Source organism: Falco peregrinus, chromosome 3 (genome assembly GCF_023634155.1).
Source record: "Falco peregrinus isolate bFalPer1 chromosome 3, bFalPer1.pri, whole genome shotgun sequence".
Taxonomy (NCBI): domain Eukaryota; kingdom Metazoa; phylum Chordata; class Aves; order Falconiformes; family Falconidae; genus Falco; species Falco peregrinus.
This window is the reverse complement of record NC_073723.1, coordinates 108,554,874-108,575,075: the sequence shown is the minus strand read 5'-3', so window position 1 is coordinate 108,575,075 and position 20,202 is coordinate 108,554,874. Positions and strand designations below refer to the sequence as shown.

The 20,202-nt window shown below is 43.0% G+C and overlaps 1 protein-coding gene across 4 annotated transcripts; it reads right to left on the bottom strand.

Annotated features, from left to right (window-relative positions):
• Positions 1-1,001: 1,001 nt before the first annotated feature.
• LOC101924953 (cyclin-dependent kinase 11B) lies at positions 1,002-18,220 on the bottom strand. 4 transcript variants are annotated; one of them, XM_055799595.1, is made up of 20 exons: positions 18,105-18,219; positions 17,427-17,561; positions 16,642-16,757; positions 16,018-16,142; positions 15,318-15,456; positions 14,629-14,759; positions 13,353-13,475; positions 12,057-12,152; positions 11,817-11,945; positions 10,912-10,977; positions 10,130-10,305; positions 9,291-9,381; positions 7,559-7,680; positions 7,104-7,209; positions 6,547-6,668; positions 5,713-5,820; positions 4,616-4,732; positions 4,196-4,344; positions 2,462-2,651; positions 1,002-1,474 (listed from the first exon to the last, which is right to left on the bottom strand). In XM_055799595.1, the coding sequence occupies exons 2-20, from the start codon at positions 17,535-17,537 to the stop codon at positions 1,382-1,384; spliced, it is 2,310 nt and encodes a 769-aa protein (XP_055655570.1). In that variant the 5' UTR covers positions 17,538-17,561; positions 18,105-18,219; the 3' UTR covers positions 1,002-1,381. The 4 variants fall into 4 exon arrangements, with proteins under 4 accessions (XP_055655570.1, XP_055655571.1, XP_055655572.1 ...); XM_055799596.1 differs by having other exon boundaries at positions 10,130-10,299; XM_055799597.1 differs by lacking the exon at positions 13,353-13,475 and having other exon boundaries at positions 18,105-18,220.
• Between the last annotated feature and the right edge of the window lie 1,982 nt (positions 18,221-20,202).

Here is a 20,202-nt window from a genome sequence, read left to right as displayed (position 1 = left end):
CTTCAGCGCTCAGCGCGGGCTGCGGCGAAACGGCGCTCCTTGCCGGGACTCCGTGGGCTGTGGGCTGCTGCGAAGCCCTGCATCCAGCCAGGGGGTCATCACGCTCCGCCTAGGTGGAATCTTGCTAAAATCACGCACGCTTCCGTTCCCAGACTAGGAACAGAACTGGTTCTCCTTCAGTACTAGGCAACCACCCCTCGGGCCTAAAGAGAAAAGAGTTCCGCCTTCCTCCACAGCAAACACCAACCCTACCGGTTACAAAACTGACCAGTTTAGTACATCCACGTTCCAGTTCCAAGGCCGTTATCCAGAAAACCTCTTAAAAATGTACTGAAACGGCTAGCACGTTTACAATTCAAGTCAATCTTTTTACTGGACTGGTGCCCAGTCCTGACAGCACAAATACCCCAGTATTTTCCAAATCTTCCTGTTCTCAGAAAATAACAACAATGTAAATCAGACTCAAAAGGACGTGATATTCCAACATGATTCCTCTGGTCTTTTATCTTACGAGAAAGGACTGGAATACGGCATTATACAATCAGCAAAGCTAAGCTCTTCTTTTTATGGAAAAAGGGCGTATTGAAAAGAACTTTCTACAGAAAATAAAGTTTCAAGTCTCCATATAAATCTGATTTAGAAAACAATAGAGGACGACTTTTGCACCAGTGCCATTGTAAATACACGTATACAACACATCAAACAGCATCCAGCTCAGTAGTGCACCCAAAAATATTGCCAGTGAGTATCGAGCCCAACCCCGCCTAGCTCTCTGCAAGGCACGCAACAGGAAAGAAACATCAGAACTGTTACAGTTTTTGCCCTAACTATATTCAGACACAAACAATTTACTACTTTTTTTAAAAAAAAGTTTGTCCAGGCTGACAATATGCTGTAATAGTGCCAGCAGAGATTGGGGGGAATAAGTTTCCACTCTAGAAGACTTAATGCCACCAACATCCAAGTTTCCTGCATGTGAAGAAATGAAATCCTTCACACTGTTAAACAAATAAAAATGTATTTTAATTCTACAAATTTACAAGGAAACAAAACAAACCAAACCCTAAAAAATAAAACAGGAGAACTGTTCCAGGATTGTACTTCAAGTTTTCCTTTGTCAAATTTTGTAATGATCCTTGGCTTTTCAGGTTAATTCCAGTCCTCTAATGGAATGCAGCAGTTATCCTCCACACCCAGCAAGATCTTGCCTTTGAATCTGTGATGACATTTGACTTTTTGCCTGTGAAAAACATCTAGTCTCCCTGACGTGAAGAACAGAACTGGGGCACTCAGAAATCCACTCACACGAACAGTTCCTTTTTTTTTTTTTCCTCTCTTTTTTTTTTTTTTTTCCTCCTCCTCCCCCTCTTTCATGTTGAGTTTAAAACTTGAGGCTGAAACCAGGTCCTGCAGCAGATGCTCCTTGATTTGTGGTGGTCAGATGAAAACCCGTGTCTTTCAAATCATCGTCACCCTGTGAAAACCAATCACAATTCATTTGTCAGCCAGTGTCTGATAGAAGTAAAAGCAGATGCGTTTACTTCTCCAACACAAAAATTAAAACAACAACAAGAAAATAAAGTATCTCTAGAGGATGAAAAACAAACGTTTGATTTCATTGTATCATTAGCTAAGGCTGATGCAGAGCATTATTAGTGACCTTTAAATATTGCTATTTCAAAAGTTCTCTTTTCTGAAGGTCTTTCAAGTGTATTCCCCCTTTGTATACCTGGACTGCACATGTGAAACGAAAAAATAACGTGGCACACACTGTATAAGTGTGAGGTACAACTAGTGAGTGTCTGATGAAACACACTCTGTGTACCCTCGGTGTTAATTTCTATACCCTGAATAATCAAGGCTAAATAAACCTTAAAGGCTACTTCATCTGTTCAATAGGGCGCAGTGCCTTCCGGCTACGCTGAGACACGGAAATAGCGCTACAAGGCTGACACAATTAAGGCACCTGGGACTGTAACATGCTGTACTTCCAAGGGCATCTTTTGCAGCTGGCTTTTCATCAAAACGGGCAGCACAAGCCCCACGGCCAGAAGGAACACCAGCCTTGCCTTTCTGGGAATTCCTCTCCAAATCCTGGGAAAAGGAGACTGTTCCTAGCCACAAGATGCACGTAACTTTACCCGGCGTTGGATTTTTGCAAAAATAAATAATGCAGCTTTGAAAAGTGTAGCTGAAAGTGTAAAACAACGTACGCTTCCAACAGAAAAAGTGTTCTGCACTGTGGTAAAACCAGGCATCATTTCCTTCTCAGGTTATGTACGGAAACGGTGATTCTGGGAATGCACCAGTAACTGGCCCTGCCCTTTGCAAAGGGAAGAGGGAAAGCTGGACTTCCAGCGTGTCTTTTTTTCCAAGCCCCAGAAGACTTAACAGATGCCACCTACATGAGCTTTGCCAAACCCAGGCTTTGGACCCGCCCGAGAACACGAGCTGTGCTCACCAACTGACTGTAGCCAAGGCCCCCCTCGGGTGGTCGCGGGCTGGTGCCACGTTTCACCCTTTGTTGTTCACTTTTCGCTGGCCAGGTGGGAAACATGGAGGGGTCAATCGGCAGGGGAGTCTCTCGGAAATACTCATGCTTCAAACCATCTTCGGCAGTAATTCTTCTGGCTGGGTAGTAGGTCAGAAAGCTGAGAAGAATTTAGGAAGACAGTGAAGTAGGGAAGGAAAGAGACAGAGGGGCAGAAAGAAGTTTTAGTCCCAGAATTATACATTCTTCAGAAATGCAATGCAGAATTTTTTGACTTTTAACAAAGATTTCTATTAATGGGTACGACTGCTGACATCTGGGCAAGCTAACACAGCTAGCTGATTTGAAAAGCATGCTTCCTACATGAACCTGTAATTAATTAAAGGAACCGCAGCTGGAACTACATCTCAAAAGGTGCTTTTGTAGGGATCTGTTCAGCGGCATCATTAGGTACCTCAGAACCCCGGGGTAGTCAGATACAGCTCAGAAGGCAGCCCAGGACGGGTCAATTGAAGTATTTTACAATGCTGTTTTGCTTTTTAGAGAAGACAACTTAGATTACATTGATACACTGCAAAATACTGGGATATAGTGTAACTTACCTGCACAACCTGTATTTCATTATTTTAAACCTTTCACAATACAGAAATACGTTTTCCTGTACTGTCCATCCTACCAAACAGTATTGAGCCCTGACTACATAAACATTTGTGTATCCGAGATTTGTGCATGTAACGAGTTCCACTGATCAACATACACTTACTCATGCGTTTTTGCAAGTTCCAGACCTACACGAATACTACAGTATTGTTGTTGTTACCCAAAATAACAAAGGCCCGATAGCCCTGTCATAACCAAAGCAATTAAGTAGATGACACTGATGCGATATCTATGTTTATTAAGACAAGTTATGCTTGGACCTAACTTCCAATAAATTATTCACAACTCACTCAAAAATCTGGAGCAGCATAACTGTTAAAAATTAGAAAGACTTGAATTTTTTTTTTTTAAGTATTTTTTTTTTTAATTTAGATTTTTTTAACAGAGACAAGTTCTAAGTAAGATCCGAAATTCACTTTCCCCTACTTCATGTCACAAAATTTAAAGGAAATATTAGGGGAGGGAGGGGAACAAAAATCTCTCAAAGCCACTGTCCACCTTCTAAAGAAAAACTAATCGGAATGCGATCAGAATTCACCAGCAGAGTTAGTTAAAAGGACTGCCAGAACATCCAATGTGACCGAGCTTGCAAACTTCGAAAACCTAGGAAAACCTCCAAGATTGCTGTTTTCCTAATTCTTTAATATGATCTCTAGAATATACTACTTTTTTCAATTGTAATTTAATTGTTTTAATAAGATCCATCAGCAGAACACGATAGCTGACTCGCCACGTAATTACACATGACATGAATGAGCTAAAACTACTACTAAAACCTTTTTTGTTCTTCTTGGATATAGGTGTGCGAGAACAACCTTGGACTGAGGTTTAACAGCAGGTGTTAAGAGCATGGCACACTGAATAAAGCTGTTGGGAGAGTGAGGAATAGCATTGCAAGGAATGTCCCAGAAACTTCAAAGGCATCAGGCATGTTTTGACCAGGTTAAATGCACTGAAATACCATGCTTCACTACACGTCATTTTCCACCAGTACCACAGCATGTGAACAGCTTTTCCAGGGACAGGCGCGCAGCTAGCACCTACTTGTTCATCAGATCAAACCCCTGATCAGAGAGGAGGGCTCCAAATCTCTTGCGTAGGTTGTTATAGGGATATTCCGTGAACGTCATCTTCTTTACTGCTGGCAGCTCATTGTAACCAGGCCAGATTTTTTCGCTCGGAGTACCCAGATCCTGTAAATTAAAACATCTCCTTAATAAACTCATTCTAGAGCGTAACTCTTCTGCTTACTCATTATGTAGCTACAGGAGTTGGTAAGCACTGAGAAAACAGACAAAACACAAATCATGGTCTTAGCCTACTGTAAGTATTGTAAAACAAGAGTAGTAAGCCCTTTATTAAGGCTGAATCTCTGTCAAAGAGCAACAAGCGCTTTCAGTTTCTTACTGCTCTAATTACCTGGCTTTAAAACCAGTCAGAATCCAAAGGTGTTAAAAATATTACCTTAAAAACTTTGTTAATCTGGTCAATTTCTGACTTCCCTGGGAACAGCGGTTTCTGCGTTAGCAGCTCTCCAAATATACACCCTACGGACCACATGTCTATCGCCGTCGAATATTCCTGAAAAGAAGAAATATACCTTATAGAACCAGTAAGATACTCACACTGAGTTGTCTGGGGGAGGTGGGCATGGGGTGTGTTGTTCTTCCAGTTTGGGGTTTTATTTGAGGGTTTGGTTTGTGTTTAAGTTTTTTTTTTTTTTAAGGATTCTACCATTCTGAACAGAACACATCTGATCACTCCAACACCCAAGGTCTCAACTGTATTTATTTAGAAGTTAAAATTGCTGTGAATGACGAGTAATACCCATACACACAAATACTACAGGATGAAACGAAGCCTCCACAACGCTGCCATTCTTTTTCACTCACAGAGCAGCACGAACTAGCAAAGCACTCGACCTTGCACTCTCTTTCACACAGATCCTTGGCCCTTCTTTTGCTACAACAATAATCTCAGGTTATGGGTACCAAACCTGCTCTCCACGGTACACCTCTTTTTCTTAAATGTAGCCACTGCTGCTCCAAGAACACCTTTGAAAGATAGCATAGGGCTTCTTTCACTTTTGCAGCCATTTTTTTGGTGGTAGTGCAGCATTTTTTTACTGGCATGGTTCTTGTCACTGGAGCCCTACAGAATGCTCCTGATTGCATCCAGATTTCAGTTAGGAAACAAGTAACCAGTAGGGAACGTTGCCAGAGTGTTGCTAGTACCTTGTTCTGCTCTCAGATGTCACAAATTTTTGACTAAGGTTAAAAGAAAAATCCAGCTGCCTAAGATGACAGTGACAGTTTGCACTTATCCGTGAGAAGTGCAGTGGCACTACCACATCAGCATCCCAAAGGAGAAACACTTGATCCATCACCCACCCACCTTCCCTCTGTGGAAGACGGGACCTTTTTAGCTGTGTTACTAGAAAAGATCATGCTGAAGGTTCAGAATTTCCATCTCTAAATCAAAACAAGAGAATCAAGCATACTCATACAGGTTAGTGTGGAGAGTCATTCCTCCAGCAGCCAGAGGAACAAGGAGAAACATACCTTAGCTCCAAGCAACAGCTCTGGAGCCCTGTACCAAAGCGTCACCACCACGGGCGTGTAAGGCTTCAGCGGGGATCCATATTCTCGGGCGAGTCCAAAATCTCCAACCTAAATGAAAAATTGGCAACGAGCAATATTCCCAACGTTGACCACACCGTTCGCTGTCAGTGCCGACACGCGTGGGCCACGCTGGCTATCGCATGGCTTCCACCTTCAACAACAGCCACGTGGAGCACGCTGTTTCTCGTGGGCCTGCCTCTGGTTTCCCACTGAAGGGAAAAATGGTTTTTTTTGACTTCTTGAGGCCAAGTAACGAGCTCCCATTACTGATCACCTTGACAGAAAGTTTATAGGACAGGGGGAAAATAAAGCCCAACAACAGCAGAAGCTGACTTCAACTTTGCAGTTGTCAGTGAAAGGTGAGATTTTTAAAGCGTGCAACTTCAAAGACTTTTTCTTTGTAAAGAAAATCTCCACCTCCACCAGTAACTGCACAGTTCAGCGATACCACAGAGATTTATATTCTCCATTAAGCCTCACAATCTCTCAGGTTGAAAGAGCAACAATCCCGGTTCAAACATTGTGAGGCTGATACAGAAAAAGTAAATGCCACTGTCACGCTTCTGGTTTGCTGCACCACCAAGAAGAGAACACTGCTCAGTGCAGTCCCGCTGTAAGGAATTCAGTATCCACTAGCCCACCCTTACTGATCACATCCTAGCATAAACCTTACAGCTGCAGCAGAACGTTCCATCGAGCTCCTGGCACAGCTGTAAGGCAAGTGCAATTCTGCAATCCAAACTTTTTCATAAGTAAATTTCATGTAATTCTTACTTTTAAAATGCCTGAATGACTGAGCAACAGGTTAGACGTTTTCAAGTCTCGGTGAAGTATCCAGTTGTCGTGAAGATGCTTAACTCCTCGCAGTAACTGAATCATCAAGGTTTTCACTTCACCTGAAACGATAAAAAGAAGCCAAATGCATTTAAGAGAATAAATCTTTAATAATTTTTTTTTGTTTGGAGAATCCAGAAAGGGGCAGGGGGAAGAAAGGGATGTCAACTTAAAAGCAGGGGACAGACTGCACCATAAAAACATGTCACAAAACGAGAGCAGTTAAACCCACAGAGCTGCCGATAAAGCAAAATTAATTTGGATAGCTGGAATGCATCCGAGTAACGCTCGGAAATTAACACCTCTCAAAAAGTCAGACTGAACAGAGAAAAAGCAGTGAAGTCTCTGTTCCAAAGAACACGCAAAGGACGTCCCAAGGCAATACACGTCACCGAACAAAACCAGTTCTCTGACATCACTACAGCCCGAAGACACCGAGGTCTGTCTTGGCCAGCTTTGCAGTTCTGAGATCTGTAAGAGACTATGGCAAACAGTACCTGGTAGAAACGGTTGCTTCATTGTTTCCATCAGACTCTTGAGATCGTGTTCTACGTAGTTCATTACGATATAGATTTTATCCATATTGCTACCTACAACAATCTCCTAAAACACAGAAACAAATGATCAAAACAAGCACACGGTATTAAAAAAGCATGCAAAAATGCATTTTAGAAATCTACTGGCAAAAGGGTAAGTGGTGCCTGCCATGGGTCACAAAATCCATAGAAAAATATCTTTATTCTATAAAATACCCCCAACAAACAGCTCATTTTTGCAAAACATGAGATTATGTGGAGACAGGTAATGTCTGTATAGTTTTATGGGTAGTATACAGCTGTTTACAGAAACAAGCTCTGCTACGAATGCTAACATTTTCATAAGGCATTCTAAAAGCCAAGAGGCAATATTTCAAGAACAAAAATACATCTGAAATAGAAGACTGTGGCCTTACTCTGACAGTGACAATATTTAGATGTTGTGCTTTCAGAATAGTATTTATTTCTCTCAGAGAAGTAATGGGAAAGCCTTCCTTTTCCTTTTCCATTTTCAGTCGCTTCAGAGCCACAATTTCATCTGCAAAGAAAACAGAATTAACTCCAGATCTCCCATCACACAGCTAATAAAATGCACGTGAAGAGGTCCCCCGGTGTTCTGTCACTAATTTATTTGAATGGACACCATTATTCAAGACGTTATGTTGAACCAAGAAAAGCACCAGTCTCACATTAATAAAGTAAAGCCAAAAAACACCACCACCACAAGATCGCCAAGTTTAAAGAAGGAAATCCAAAACAACAATCCAAAAGCTGCACCATGAATTTCAGTGTATCCCAGTATAACTCCTCTGGAAAGAAACTAAAGAAAAATGCATTTAACTCTAACCCCCTCGCCACAGCTGGGCAGGTAAAACAGCAGACAGGAATGCCTCAAACGCAATTTACCTCTGTTTAAAGACCCGACTGGAAACCAAGACGCCATTTAAAACATTACTGAAGGGAATGATTTAAATACATCTGGGTTTGGAAGATATTGTGGAGAATAATGGTTACGTCATTCTCAGAGTGGGCCCCAAGACAGAGAAGGAAAAGGAAAATGAGCTCATGGTAGTTGTTGAGTAAACAAGTGAACTCAGAGAGAGCACGATGCCAGCTGTATACTTCCACTCGCCACAGGAGACAACTGGGCACATTATTCTAAAATAAAGAGAGGAGCCAAGGCATCCAGAACTTTAAACCTGTCACCAAAATCACAGCTTGTCAGTTGGAACCTGAGAATAACTCTATTTTCTGTCAAGGTCTGCTTTGGAGCATAGTTCTTTTTACAAGCTCTCTTCACCATCTGCCAACTCAATTTAAAATTGCAGATATTTAATTTACTGCGTTACAGTTCGCCTTGAAAATGACCAGCTTGCTAAAAAGGAATGCATCACTAGTGACGGCAACACTACAGGGAAACCAAGGTCAGAGCCAAAAGAGCAGATCGTATCTTGCTGTACCTTCTCTTTTTCCAGGAAAAAAAAAAAAAAGTGTGCTGCAGTAATATCACTATTTTTGTTAAACTACCAAATATTTCTTTAACTTGAGGAATCGCCGTGGAAGAAGAACATATAAACGACCTGATGGTTGGCTCTTGCACCACTCGTAGAAAATGCAGTAATTTCTTCAAGACGCTTGCCGTTACAAACCAGATAAGCAAAGAGACCAAGTTTTAAAAAGATAAATACACTTGAGAAGGAGCTTTAAAAATGATGACCGACATTTCTTTCTACAACAAAACACTGCAGTATAGACTCACTGCACACCAACCGCTGCTTTAATCAGGAGTTGCGCTTACAGTGACGCCTGGTGGAATGTTTATATCAAGTTTTGAAAACTTCCAACCTGGTAACTACCTACAGCAGATCTCGAGCCAGAAGTAACTGCCTTTGGAGCCAAAAACTGAAAGTGTTTTAATTGTTCTCCACCAGCACAGCCAATATAGGGATTACTGCTGAACACCAAGAGCTGCAAGTGAAGCCCTATGTCAAAGCCCACCCCCTACAAAAAAGCAGAATTATTCTTCGTAAAGAAGGAAGTATTTTAGACAGATTTTTGTTCATCAATGAAAAACTCAGACCCAGAATTCGCATACAACTGCAGCCTTAAATACAGTGAAGATAATAATCGGCTACCACTTATACTAACCAGTCTTCTTGTCTTTCGCTCTGTACACTACACCGTACGTTCCTTCTTCAATCCTGTTCAGACACTGAAATTCCTCCACGCTACGACACCCCTGAAAAAACAGACAGACGGACAACATTTACTTCTCCAGCATCTGGGGGAGGGTTTCGCTGCTTGTTTCTGAGAAGACATATGGTAAACCTCAGCAACTTCACAGGGATAATTAAAATTTACCAAACAAATTCAACAATACGGCTACGCCACGTGAGAATGGTATCTTTGGTAGTTTGGGTTTTTTTTCCTACTTGGATCTCTAAAGGAATCCTGGACATTGTCTGTGTTTTAGTAGCCTAACTCCATTATTTCGTTAAGTCTTCACTCGTTCCCTTTTGCACAGAGTAAAGAGATTTCTGCCACAACGGCAAAGGTGGCAACTCAGCACCTTAGACTGATACTTTCACATAGTTCAATTAACAAAAATATGCTTCCTCTTCATATTTCTACACTTTTCCATTGGCTACAAAAAGAATAACCCCCCACCAGTTTCTATGCACGTTAACAGAACTTTTCTCTCACAAGTACGTATCTTCAGACAGCAATACCAAGATACCAGAGTATCAAATGTATTATGACATCCTCTGTATCTAAAAGATGTGTGCTCCGTGCACATTTTTGCCTCATCAAACGCAAGACAGCAGCATTTCACACATAAATGTGTAATTTTGTGACGCCGAGTCAGCAAAGTGTATTCTGCCCATATACTCCCTCATGCTCAAATGCGTGTTCACGATGTTAAGCAAGCCGCTAGGGAAATCTGTGCGCCCATGGTATTCCCAAGGATCCTTTAAGCGATCCTCTACCTGAAGCGCAGGAAGGTACTTGGGCAGCTCTTGCTTCAGTTCAATGGGGGAGGAGGCTGGTGAGTCAGGAATATAGTCCCCTTCCGTCATGGCATTGGAATGAGGGGTGCCCTCCCCCACTTCCTCCTCTTCTACTTCGCTTCCCGCCGAATCTCGGTCAAACCTCGACTCTGTAACTTTAAAAGTCAGAATCAGTCACGGAAAGAGGGAGCCGTTTGGAACAAGGAAGTTCAGCTTTAGACAAAGGGTAGGGAAAGCCTGAGCACTACAGGAGGCGGGTGTGCAGCTCACACAGCTTACGGTACTGTGTCAGTACAGACCAACGAGAAGCCAGATTCCTCCTCCTTGCACAGATGATGCTGTCAAGAACCGGTTTACAGTCGTGTACATACAATCTCCAGCATTAAATATCGCATGTCAGAAAAATAAATCTTTACCCTAACAGAATGAAAGGGGAAAGTGACCCAGAAGATCTCATTCTGATTGCAAAGTTTTTGAGGAGAGGACAGGATAAGAGACCCAAAATGAAAAAGAAGGAAACATCAGCTCGTTCGACTAGCATCTGATTTCCTCTAAACATAGACCTTGGAACAGACATCAAGGAATTTCTGATTCTGACATGAGAATGGCCCCAAAATGCCAAATATGGGGTATTTTAGAATGATGGCAAAATTGCCACAAGAAATACTTTTAAAATATTTTTAAATATTTGAGAAACAGATTTATTAGGCTGCAAAAATTCAGCCAAACACTTCTTTAAATATTCAGTATTTGCATTGTACCAACTGGGATGTGGTTTCCATTCTCCCGTTCCTCCTCTTCACTCATTTCTTCTTCGCTCACCTCTTCTGCAAAACAGAATCAAGTTCAGCTGTACAAAGTCAACATTCCTGCAGTCCCTTGTCAGGCAGATCACTACGGAAATGCTTTTCTAACTTGCCAGGCCTTCTTTACCTTCTTCACTATCTAGTTAGTGACCTTGTTTCGGTTAGAAAGCAAATGCTTCCCCTAATTCAAAACTGCACCTTTCAGCTTCCAGCAGGGAACACGATTCTTACCAATTATCTGGAATTTGGGGATGGGGGCAGGTGAATAAATTAAGTCGGGAAACATATGACTATCTGTTCATAATTGAAGTTATGCTTATTAACTATAATTGATTTTTTAAAAAAAACACCACCCAGCCATCAAAGCATGCTTTTGCGCCTTTCCTTTACTAATTAGAACAGCTGTAAGTATATGTTTTTACTAACCCTTTCTGACATACATTTACTTGTACTGGCATGAAAAAAAACCCCTGAAATTTGCAACTGAAAATAATTCAAAATGACAGATACATTTGTATTTCACACACACGCCCCCCAAATCAGTGCAGAATTGTTCTCTACAGAATATTTGTTATGTTATGGAATGACTTAAACTGTTAGCCTTACACCATTTAGGAAGACAAAAATGGCTTTCAGTTTTCTAATCTGGCATCTTAGACGAATAATGGGTATTACCTCTATATAAAAGGACAGAATATGACTTGTACTTGTTTTTTTTCTTTTTAGTTATCTTGACCTGTGAGGTCTCAGCCTATCCTAGACTAAGAGAAAAGGAGAATGTTCAAATAAAACAATACAGAATGAGAAACAAAGAAAATCGCAACACACAGTTCTAGGCCCTGCTTTAGGACCAGACTCACCAGCTGACTGCTCAGACACTTCCTCAGAATTGCTCCCCGTCTCCTCCTCCTCCTCCTCTTCCTCTCCCTCTTCCTCAGAACCTTCACTGCTAGACTCTTCCTCCTCCTCTTCCGAGCCTGATCCAGATTCTGTTCAGGAACAATCAAACACAGAACTAAGTAGGCACACGCTCCAACAACAGTGTTTCCTCAACAGACAACCGTACAATTAATTACATCTACTAAATTCCACTTAATCACCTGATGAGGACTCTGCCGAGCTGGTTTTTCTCTCACTGTCGCTGATGTCTTGCAGGTCTGAAAGAGGATCTCTCTCTTCTGGTTTCTCTTCTTTGACTGTTAAGACCACAAAAATTAAAAACAGGGTGCTGACTGAGTATGACTTCTACTCATAAATGACTCTGAACGCCCAGGTAACTGCTTCACTTCACCTGGCCATCAGATTGGTGCTGAACATTCCGTATGTAACACTGTTTCCATGTTACTGAAAAAAAACCCACTTCACTCTGCTCGAAAGACAGACAGTTTTTCTGAACTGCAGTGGTGCAAGATCAACAGCCAAAACGGTGGAATATTAACCTTTTCTTTTTAAGCATGATATATGCCTAAGCCCCTCTAATATTAATTTTTAAAAAAAAAAAGTATCATGGTAACAAGTATCGCCACGACACAGCCTCACTATCATGTGTACATACAGTGCTTACTATTCTAACGCAGTCCCTCTGGATGACCATGAACTAGCACATGCAAAGAACCGTTAATCAATTAAGACAGTCGCTTTGAAGGACTTAGTGCCTGCCTCCACCTGGAATTTCAGCTGATTACATTCTGCAATCAGCTTACTTGAAATAGTTATGCTTGTTTTTACAGCCACACACATTAATAAGGCAGCCAGAGCTTTTCTTCAACCGCTTTTACATTGATTGTGTGAATTCTCTACTCACGGTTAGGACCTTGTAGGCACAGGAAGGACCGTTTTCAGGCTTAGAAAACAAAATTCACCATCTCACCACAATACTGCCTTGAGTACTTATTTTATTCTACAAGATGACAGTATCAGTGATGCTTAAACTAGATTGATCCCTGTAAGGTAACCTTTCAAGCTAACTTCGCTCCTAAGAATAAATCCAGCTGGAGCTAGTGTAAAGAATCCCTTTTTAATCTGTGAGGGCATTAAACTAGCAAAATTTAAAAATTCAGTCAGCTGCTTTTTTCATCACTGAATGAAGTAACTCACTTAGAAACTTTTAAAATTACCACTCCTCCTACTGCAAAGGAAAGATTAATTCTATTTGTCACTTGCACAATTACCGGAAAAACCAGCATTGCTTTAGAAAACCGTAAGTATGTACATGTTGATGAATACTCCAGGGTTATGCCGCTATGGCTGAATATACTATTACACATATGGCTGAAGATATAACACTTTCAACAAGAGTACCAGGGATATATGTTTACCACTAAAAATTAAGACACTACCCCAGAGCAGCTCCTCCTAGCCCCCAGGCAAAGACATTGTAAAGTGGCAAATGCTACCTGGTTTCCTGCTCTCTCCTTGCTCAAGCTTGTCCCTCTGCTGTCGTAATGGGCTGCGACTCCAGGGTCTCATTTTTACTTTGTCTCCATATTCTTCCCTCACTGTTCTATGGTGTGCAGAAACTAGTGAAAACAAAATCGGAAGAAATTGTTACAGCTCCCTGCCCTAATTAGAATACTTCTGCCTGCCACAAACATCTGCTTTGCATATTTTCGGTTTTCCTTACAAACTAGAGGGTAGTAGGGAAGAGTGGAAGTGGAACCTAACTGTACCTAGGAGAATAAAGGACTACAATTTGCCTCGTACATAATAAAAAACGGGCTTGTACTACTTTGAGAAAGGTGCTGCCATACTTGGGAAACAGAAGCAAGATGCCCTACATATTCCACAGTAAACAGCCTGAGACTAAGGCTTCAATGCCAGAGAGAGAGAGAGAAGCAGACAGACCAGGAAGATAGATAAAAGAATAAAACCAGATCAGGTTTAGAAGGAGCTGACAGAACATTTAGAGCAACAAAAGTAACTAAAATGAAAGGCTAGGATAGACAAAAAGGAGCTGTTTGGTATGAGCTGAACTAGAAAGAACAGCTATAAATATGGTGGCTTCTGCTACTCTTGAACAATATTCCTCGCCTGATCACACGAATGGGCCCTGATTTTTACCTCTGACAGAGATCCTTTAACCAAAAGTGATCTGAACTTAAGATTGCAAGTATCTGATATGCTATGCAACCTGAGGGTTCATGTGCAGAAGTTAGTTTAAATTTAAGTTGCAGATCTTCCCCGCTTGATTCCCACTACAGTCTTTTTCATGGCTGGAGCATTTCCACGATGTCTCTCCCTGCCTTTGCAATTTATTTCCCCAAATCCTTAAAACATTTTATTTTGAGACTTCAATCTCTATGAAATTGTGTTAGACTCAGCCAAAGAGTTCAGAAGCAACAGGGATCATGAGGGATACACTCACACGCACACAGAGACAATGTCAACTACATGAATCTTGTTTCTATAGGAAACCAGACTAATGGAGAGAGGCAAAGAAAGACTTAGTGACTAATTTATATGCCATGACATTTAAGGCATATGACATTGTTTTATTTCCCTGTGTACAACTTAACAGATTTGGTTTTTTTCCCTCTGGACATAGAAGTCGTCGTCCCACCCTTTCATTTTTTTTACATTCTGGCACCGACCCAAGTACGCTTTCTGTATCTCCATACCACCACTGTGTCAGCAGATAGCGAGCCCAAACAACATTTACACAGAGACAGTTACCTTCTCTTCTGGCTTCCCGCTCCTTACGCCTTTCTTCAGCTCGCCTTTCTCGTTCTTTTTGCTCCCTTTGTTCTTTTTGCTGCTCTCTGATTTTTCTCTCTCGTTCTCGTTCAAGTTGCTCCAGACGATCTCTAGGAAAGAATTAGTTTTTGTTACGTTACAGACTCTACACATTCAGCTTATGAAGTAAAGGAAAACTGTTCTGCTGCAACAAACTATAGGGCCATTCCCTTTCATCAGCAACAATACCACGACTGCACATCAAAAACAGACATAGCTTTCCAGCTGATCGGCATTTCAAAGACAAAGACGACGAGCTCTAAAACACACAAGCTTCTGCACATTTATCAGGATTTAAACAGAAATTAAACAAATTCAGTTAATAAATCCCGATACTATGCAAATCTGGTTCACCCTTTTTTTTTTTTCTTCATTAATAGTAAAACACTGGCAATTAAATCACCTAGAAGTATCTGTTGCAATGAAGCCACTTACAAAGGTAATTCAAGTCAAGAACAAATTTTTGTTAGACAACACATTCATAGGAACGTGGCACTGGCATCAGACCTTATAAGCTTCTGCTCTGAATTTTTTTGTCATTTCAGAACAATGAAAGGTTAGAGAGACTTAAGAGGAGGAAGCTGTTCATCTCTGCTGGTTTGTCACAGAGGTGGGAGGCATGGATGTACCTCTCCCTCCTGGAATGCTCCCTTGCCATTTCTCTCCGTTTCTGTCTTTCCCATTCACGACGGGCTTTATCCTGCTCTTCTCTATGTCTCTTCCTACGCTCATGTTCCCGTTCTTTCTCTTTCACTCTGGCATGTTTCCCTAAACAAACAAAAATTTTGGAGTGTTACTCTTCAAAATACTTAGTGCTCCTATTTTTAAAAAGCAAAATTAGAAAGGTAACCTATTTTCATGTTCTCTAATATTTTCTTAACGGAAAAATTCTGATCTGAAAGGGTGTTGGAAAATTAAAGAATCATAACATCTTACACAAATACTTGCCTTAAAATAGAAAAAGGCTGTTAGCAACAGGAATACAACATGAATGTTTCTAGAAAGGGTATTTTTTCCCTTACAGTCAGGTACAAAGATCATAGCTCAGCCCACCCACTCAGTGAAGCCAGTACGCTTAACAGACTTCAAAGAGTAAAAGTAGATTTTGTGTCCCTGTCCCAAAGTAATCACTGTCCTCTCGAACACATATACACCCTTGTCATTCCTGTAAGGGCATTAAACATAATCAAAGAAGTAACAAAAGTTTCCATTTCTCTGTCTGATCCACCTGACACGTTTTCTTTAGTCCACAGGTATTATTTCACTCTCTACATTGGGCTTCACCTTGAGAAGCTACCAGAAATGTTACTCAAATGTAGTAACAACCACCTTCTGCTGAATGACTACGATGTCTACGTTTCTCTTTCCTCTTCTCATCTTTTCTGTGATGGGTTTTTTCTTTCCGTGACATTTGCTGTGGTGGTTTTATAGCCAAGGAATCATCTTCTTCTCCTCTAAAATACAAGACAAATGAAGAAACTCAGGAAGGTTACGTGTACTGTCAAACAACCCATGTGTTACTTCCTCTTTTCTCCACTTTGAAAAGAATGCTTTTTTTCCTATTTAGATTAAACCTCATTTCCATATTACCCCTGAAACAAGCCAGTAACAGCACATTACAGAAAATCACAGTCACGCAGATGAGAGCTATTATTATAAACGCTTGTAATACACAAGCAAACCGAGGATGAATTAAGCATCGAAGAGAACTTAGCAGGCCTGCTTTAACTGCATCTTGAGCAAAGTGGTTTATTCCTAGGTAGCGAGCAAAACCAGAACACTGTTAAGCCTTAACCAATACCCTCAACATGCTCTTCCAGCAGATGACACATCTGCAGGCTAAAGAAGTTAAACTTTTCCCTTTCAAGTATTTTTAAACCCTCTTCTCAGTAATTCTGAAGGTTCAGTTCAGTAACTCTTCCTAAGCTAACAAGGTTATTCTCTTATTCTCACCTGTCTTCCATAGAGTCTTCCCTCCTGTAAGGTGAATTTCTGATTGTTATTTCCATGCGATGATCTCTCAGCTCCCCCTCTTCAAGAGAATCCCGCTTTGAATCCCTATCATCTGACTGCGACGGAAACACAAGAAAGGGCGAAATCAAAATGCAATTAATTTTTATGTCACAAAACGAAAGAATGTAAATAGTACTCAACTCTTCCATTCCTGGCTCAAAAGCCATCCTCAACTGGTTGCACCAGGAAGGCACACTAACTTATGATGCAGAGATTTCACAGCTGTAAGCAGCCAAATGCAGTTTGATTGCAACTAGAGCTGAATTTTTGTAAATTCAATGTAACTAAGCAAAATTAAACCACGATTAAGGAGTATCTGTTGACTATTGTTTTTCGAAAAGCATATTACTATGTATACAGCTGTACAAAACAAGTAGTAACACAGAAGTTACTCAAGCACAATTACTTAAGCCCACTCTTTTATAAAATCTTTGAAAGGCTGTTACTTAACTGCAGCTTCTGGTTACATCCATTTCTCTACCTTTTCTAACCAATAACTATGAAACAAAGCACAGGCTGCAACGTCAGGCCAGTGAGATCTCAGCAGAGCACAGTATTTTTGTCAAACTCTGGAATCACAGACCACACCACACACAAGACACATGTGAGAGCACAGAGGAATGCCGTGGGCAGGGCAGGCAGTCTCATTCTCAGAAAAAGAGGCTATAAGCACTGGAGCTCCTCAGGTTTCATTAGAAATACTCGCTTCCTGAAGGGTAGCTTACATTTTTCATGCGTTTTATCTCTGCCTTCTCCTCTTGCTCCTTCCTTCGTTTTTTTTCCTGAAGAATTTCATCTAAAGTTTTCACTTTCCAAGAATCCTTTTCATCACCCATTTGAGTTACAAAAAAACAACAATTCTGAAAAAGAACGGGGCATTAATGAAACCACACATTCCATGGCAGCCACGTTATCTTTTATGCGTTTTCACATACAGACAAACACCCGACAGACCATCTCCAGGCAAAGTGGAGCGGGACTCCCCTGAGGGCGGCCTGGCCTGGCCTGTCCCGCCCCGGGGGCACACAGCCCGGCTGCGGGCCCAGGGCCCCGCTCCAGCCCCACGGGCCGCCCGCCGGCAGCACAGGGGGCCGGGGCCCACCGCCGGGGGGGGACAAGGGCGGCCGGACACGCCAGGGGCCCCGCAGACCGGCCCCCCCAGCCCCGCAGGCCCCCCCCCGGGCCCGCTCGCCCGCCCCGGCCCAGCCCTGCGGGCCCCGCTCCCCTCACAGACGCTGCCACCGGGGCCGCGCCTCCGCCCCGCCCCTGCCCCGCTCCCCTCAGCCCCGCGCCGACCCCGAGAGCCGCCGGGAGCCGCCGCGCTGAGGGAGAGCGGGGAGCGGGGCGTGGGGAGGGCGGCCCCCGCCGTTTCCCCCCCCCCCCCCTCGGCCGGGCCCACTCACCGCCGCCGCTACCGGAGCCTGGGACGAGCAGCGCCGGCCTCACGCGCCACTTCCGCCGCCGCGCCGGTTTATGACGTCAGCGGGCGGCTCGCGCGGGGCCGGGCCGGGACCCATCCCCGGCGGGACGGGCGTTAATCCATGAATTACCGGCCGCGCTCTGCCTGGCCGATGGCAAACAGCGAGGCCGAGCCGCGGCCCAGCCGCCAGCCGCAGGGCCGCCCCGGATGGCGGGTGAGCCCCGGGTTGTTGCTGCTCCCTGGGACCCGCCCGCCCGTTACACCGGCACGGAGCCAGTCACGTGACGGCAGCGGCGCCGCGGGGGACCGACAGCGATGCGGGGTGAGGGGGGCAGCCCCGAGACGGAGAATCGGCCGCAGAAGCGGAGCCGGCGCGGCGCAGGTTGAAGTGACACGGCCACAACAGCGCAGGGGGAACGGTGGCTTTGTGCATCCCCCCCATATCCCATCCCCCCCCCCCCCCCCCGCTAGGCAATACCCCCATTTTAGGGACACTGACCGCCACAAGTAGCCCCTCGCTCCCGCAAGTCTGTGCTCCACAGCCAGGCCCCACGTTATTTCAGGGTTTGGCATTTCAAGGAGGACGTGCCGTTCCTGTAGGACCCTGCGCGACCAATGTCGAAACAAATCGCCCACCGAGCTGGGCTTGGGGCAGTGCGCCAGCGCCCGGGGGGCGGCCAGAAGCAACGTCGCTGAAAGGAACCCCGGAGTGTTTCAGGAGCCAACTTTTCCAGAATAAACCGGCCAGCGCACTGCCACCTTGCAAAGCAACGCAAAGGCGGGCAGTTGGGGCGTGACACCGCAATAAAATTTTAACACGGAACAAACGGTCCTCGGTCCTCGCTTCCCCGACAAGAACCACGGCAAAGGAGAGTTACTGGTATGACTGGAGGAAGAAAAGTCTTGCCCTGGACAGGAAAGAGTTTGGTTTGTTTAATCTAACAAGGGCCAAGAAGTCTGTGTGGAAAAGTCCACGAGATCACCACCCTGCAGACAAACTCCCAGGAAAACAGGGGGACCACGCTGCCTCCAACCCGGTGGGGCTAAACCACCACTAATAAGCTCAGAGGTGTCAGAAATTACAAGTACCAAATTCCTCGCACAAAAAGTTTTCCAGCAATAGAAAAGACAAAACCCTGCTAGCTTTTAAAATTAAACTCAGTTGATAAAGGGGTTTACATGAGAGCTGAGCTAGGCAACCAGATGGACACTTCTGTTTCTGTCTTCCAGCAAGAATAGAAACACAATGCAAACCAGACTACTTCTGACCACTACACTTAAGATTTTTGAAAGCATAACTACAAAAAACCCCACCCAACCTTTTTTTTTTTTTAAAAAAAAAGGAAACCCAAAAACAGAGCTCTACCCCATAGTCCACAGCTTTTGTAAAAGTGGTAGAAGTACAAAGAAACAAAAACCCACAGACATCACATATACAATGATTAAAAAAAAAAATATTTCCCTCCCACTCCAATCTTTAGGGGAATATTCCCCAGGAAGCAGTCACATATGGGAGTGTCACCCGAAGTAAGCAGAAGCCACAGTAAGCACAGGCTATTCAAACAGAAGACAGGCTTCTTCAGGGGGACTGTGTCCTGGGACACATTTTTTTGCTCTTTGCAGTAGTTCACTAAAGCTACCAGAATACATGTGGAAAGGTAAGCGTGAGCTTAAACTTTGCAGGAGCTCCACTGGTAACTTCCTATTGGACATTAAGACCGCTTTATCCATGCTTTAAATGCCACACTGCAATTATTAAAATTATTATTAAAAAATCAGCTCATTTTGATGGTTCATTTAATTTTGTTACCAAAAAGCCCATTTGAATGTTTTTGTAGCTGCATGTGCTTTTTTGCCAAAAATAATACTTCAGAATTTTTTTTGAAAGGAACAATAAATTTTAATCGTTGATCTACCAGAAGACAATTTCCTTAAAAAATAAAACTTTTTAAGAGCAGCAGAAATAAAGATTAGCCTCAGTTTATGGTTAACATTCCTCCCTTTAGTCACCTCTCTTCCATCTGTCACAGATACCTCAGATTCTTTACATAATCAGAAATGATAGAAATACTTTGTGCACA

Bases quoted from the DNA above. Each gene is read 5' to 3' on its own strand.
- LOC101924953 (XM_055799595.1), bottom strand. From the start codon at position 17,537: ATGGGTGATGAAAAGGATTCTTGGAAAGTGAAAACTTTAGATGAAATT. The intron at 13,476-14,628 runs GTAACTGTCTCT...TGTTTTCACTAG, and splicing joins GCGGGAAGCCAGAAGAGAAG to TTTCTGCACACCATAGAACA. The intron at 5,821-6,546 runs GTAAGAATTACA...TTTTTCATTTAG, and splicing joins GTCATTCAGGCATTTTAAAA to GTTGGAGATTTTGGACTCGC.